We start from the raw sequence: 4104 nt of genomic DNA on the forward strand, positions 1-4104 counted from the left end.
TATTTTGACCCGTAGAACACGAATTTTTTGGGTAACAGGTGATCCGGATGTCGATAAGATTGTTATAAACAAATAACTTAAGGAATTATATAACAACGATTTCTCGCAAAACCAAACATTTTTTTTTGTATTTTTTGGGTCATTCTAAGCAAAAAATGTTCCTACAAATTTTTTTGTAGGATGCATAGTTTTCGAGATAACCGCGGTTGAACTTCCAAAAAAGCGAAAAATTGCAATTTTTGAACCCGAATAACTTTTGATTAAAAAATAAACTAGCAATTCTGCTTACCGCATTTGAAATAAGTCAAATTATATCGGTTTTGATTATTAATATAGCTGAAAGTGTGAAAACGCATGACGATCATGATGCGCATTCGTCAAACGACGGACCTCGCACTCGCACTGACGGTCCAGACCGTTTGTATGTGCGTTCTCACTTCATTGTTAGCGCAGGCAATGGGAATTTCACACTTTCAGCTATATTTGGTGAACGTACTCGTTCGATTTTAAATAAGAAATCATTGAAAACATCACTCACGCACTAGGTGTTTATAGCTTTGTTTAACAATAAAATAATGAATTTTTAGCAATTCAAATAATCAAAACCGATATAATTTGACTTGAACTTTCAAATTCGGTAAGCATAATTGCTATTTTATTGTTTAATCAAAAGTTATTCGGGTTCAAAAATTGAAATTTTTCGATTTTTTGAAAGTTCAACCGCGTTTATCTCGAAAACTATGCATCCTACGAAGAAACTTATCAGAACATTTTTTGGTTAGAATGACACAAAAAATACAAAAATATGTTTTGTTTTGCGAGAAATCGCTGTTATGTAATTCCTCAAGTTCTTTGTCTATAAAAATCTTATCGACATCCGGATCAACTGTTACCCAAAAAATTCGTATCCTACGGGTCAAAATGTATAAAAAAACTTGGGTAAGTCTATCTGTTAAAGGAGGCCGTTGTACCCCCCTGGCGACAGGACTATACCATGTAAATGACTTTTTTCGCTGTCTAGGCATTTAAGCTAAAAAAATTTGAGGCAGAATTTTTAGACAATTTTTTTATTTATTAACTATTTTATTTTATTTTTAAATCTAAAATTTTATGGCATGGTGGGAAATTATAGCCAAGTAAAATCAAATTACATATACTACATGCACACTCAAATCCACTATATTCCGTTCGCAATTTGTTAAGAGCACGAAATGAGGGTCAATGCCATAAAACGGCCGTAAGTGTCGTAAAATCATAGGCGGAGGTTCCTGAGGTATTTATTAATGTGTTTAAAATCAAAATGTTTATCAATATTCTATTTTGAATAAAATAACGTTTTTAATAATTATTTACTTAGCAAAAAAAAAAAAAAATTAAAACGTTCAACGCTAATGTTTGATAATTTAACCGTTACAAATTTTGTAAATAAGATTATCTTTAGAGATCTCTTTGCATATTTCAATACTAAACCTTCAATGTACATTATTTAATATTAAGACGTGACTTATGAAGAAACTTAAAATTTTGACTTCTGTACAAGTACAATAATATGCAATACCTTTGGAATTCATACCTGAAGCTGAAGAAAGGTATAGAGATACCGTCTTTGGCGCTTTGGCCTCGCCTCTTAGTTTATATTCGAAACTTGAATTGAAAGGGTGTTATTAGGAACGAAAACAATTTTTTTGTTTAGTACGTTTTTGACCGCATTTAATCGAATATTAATTTCTTTTGCGAATTTTGTGCAGTGCGTGAGTAGTGTTTTTGAAGTTATACTTCTTTACGATCGTGAGTGAAATTTTTTAATTCCCTGGCGCAGGCGCATACAGACAGTATGTAGTTCGTTGCTAATCTTTCAAGATAGGTATGTATATATCAGCGCAAATAAGTCATTAAAAGAATATATTAGTGTTTTTAGTAAATGTATTATTTATTATAATTTTTGTGTCTTTGGATTTGTCTTCGTCGGTAGTAAGATAATAAAATATCTAGGTATAACATTTTTATACTTCACTTGATCTATTTGTCACCGTGTTGTGTAATTATATCCGAGACGTTACTGGTTACTTACAAGGGGCTCGATAGCTTGGTTAGTAGAGCATTGAACCAGAGATCGAGAGGTCCCGGATGATTCATATTTTTTTTTAATTTTTGGTTGTTTTAATAAAAAATTTTTGAAAGTGGTAGGTAAGAAAGTTAGTTTAATACTTAAATAAAATACAACTAACCTGTTAAGTATATTATTTATTTCGTTGAAATTATATAATACGTACGTACAAAGTACACACACATTCTTTTTTCCATATTCCTACAAACATATACTTACCTTTCGTTCGTGCTTGTTTTTGTTATTGCTTGCGATGGCTTCATCATCATCAACGTCATCAAGTTTTACACCGGTGCTATTGCGTACAGTCAGTAAGTCTGTCTATTCACCAAGAGAGAAGACTATTGTTCTGAAGGTTCACGATGCTCTGGTTTTTCAGAATCCCACAAACACTGTTCGGAACATAATCGAGAGTTGTGCCAACACGACGCTCGTAGCAGCGTTAACAATATATAGGTTCCTATCAGAAAGAAAAAAAGAAGGTATAACTAACCTAAACACAAATGAACACTTGAAGAGGGGAAAAAGACTGTTGAAATTAATGAATTTGCCAAAAATATTATTCGAAGGAAAATTCACGGATTTTTTTTCAAAAAGGAAATACCCAACCTTAACAAAATTTTACAAGAAGTTAAAGACGATCCTGATTTGCCTAATATCGGACGAACCAAACTGTGGGAAGTTTTAAAAGAATTAAATTTCCGGTGGGAGAAATCAGACCGAAAATCAGTTTTGATTGACCGCGAAGAGATAATATGTTGGAGAAGACATTATCTAAGATCCATACGAAAATTCCGGGCTGAAGGAAGGCCAATCTACTATCAGGACGAAACTTGGGTAAATGCAGGTCATACTCTAACAAAAATTTGGTCAGATAAAAATATATTAAGCTCCAGGCAAGCGTTTATAGAAGGTTGGTCTACTAGTATTTCCCCACCCTCTGGTAAAGATAGTAGATTAATAATTTCTCACCTTGGCAGTGAAAAAGGATTTCTTAGGGACGGTTTGTTGGAATTTCAATCCAAAAGCACAAAAGATTATCACGAGGAGATGACAGCTGATGTTTTCGAAGAGTATTTTGAGCAGATGATTGAACATATACCACCAAATTCAATTATAGTATTAGACAATGCACCTTATCATTCAAGACTAGTAGAAAGACTTCCAACGACTGCGTGGAAGAAACAAGATGTCCTTGACTGCCTGAGGAATAAGTCTCTGACTTACGAAGATGGAATGGTTAAAGCGGAACTTTTAAAAATTGCCCGGCAACACAAATCTAAGTACAAGAAATATGTAGTTGACAAAATGGCGGAAAGGCGAAACATCACAGTCCTTAGACTTCCACCCCACCACTGTGAAATAAATCCAATTAAACTCATTTGGGCCCAAAATGAAAGGTTATGTGGCTAGAAAAAAATACATCATATAAAATACAAGCTGTGCGTGAATTGTTATATGAGTCTTTAGGACATATTACAGAACAAAACTGGCGAGATGCAGTAAGACATGTAATGGAAGAAGAACAAAAAATGTGGGATCTTGACAACATAATTGATGCGACTGTAGAGATACAACCGATAATTATTAACCTGCAAGACGACTCGGATTCCGAAGATGATCCTGTTTATTTTGAATTTGAATAGTTTTGTAATCGTAATTTAGTTTAGTCATATAGTCGAAAAAAAAAAAGTGAGTTACCTGGAAAGTTTTCCGGGAGTTTTAAAAATTGGTTATTTTGTAGATTTTATGCTCTTTTTGAATTTCAACTTTGCTACGTCGTATCTCCGCCGCTCGCGCCGCCATATTGAAAATGTGGCGCCAAATAACAGTTTTTTTGGGAATACATCCTTTCCGACGCATTTTACGAAAAAATCATTTATGCACAAAATGAAACTAGAAAAAATGTCCTACTAAATTTCGGTCTGCGATATCTCGATCGATGCTTAGGACGAAGTCGTTCCTGGTATATCAGGAACTGCAAAACGAAGGAGATT

At 33.7% G+C, this 4104-nt stretch overlaps 1 protein-coding gene across 1 annotated transcript; it reads left to right on the forward strand.

The window, feature by feature from the left end:
- Positions 1-921: 921 nt before the first annotated feature.
- On the forward strand, positions 922-3520 carry LOC126885556 (uncharacterized). The gene is made up of 2 exons (XM_050652142.1): positions 922-939; positions 2705-3520. Exons 1-2 carry the CDS (start codon positions 922-924, stop codon positions 3518-3520), a joined length of 834 nt encoding a protein of 277 aa, XP_050508099.1.
- The last annotated feature ends 584 nt before the right edge of the window (positions 3521-4104 follow it).

The sequence above is a fragment of the Diabrotica virgifera genome, chromosome 5 (genome assembly GCF_917563875.1).
Source record: "Diabrotica virgifera virgifera chromosome 5, PGI_DIABVI_V3a".
Lineage (NCBI taxonomy): Eukaryota > Metazoa > Arthropoda > Insecta > Coleoptera > Chrysomelidae > Diabrotica > Diabrotica virgifera.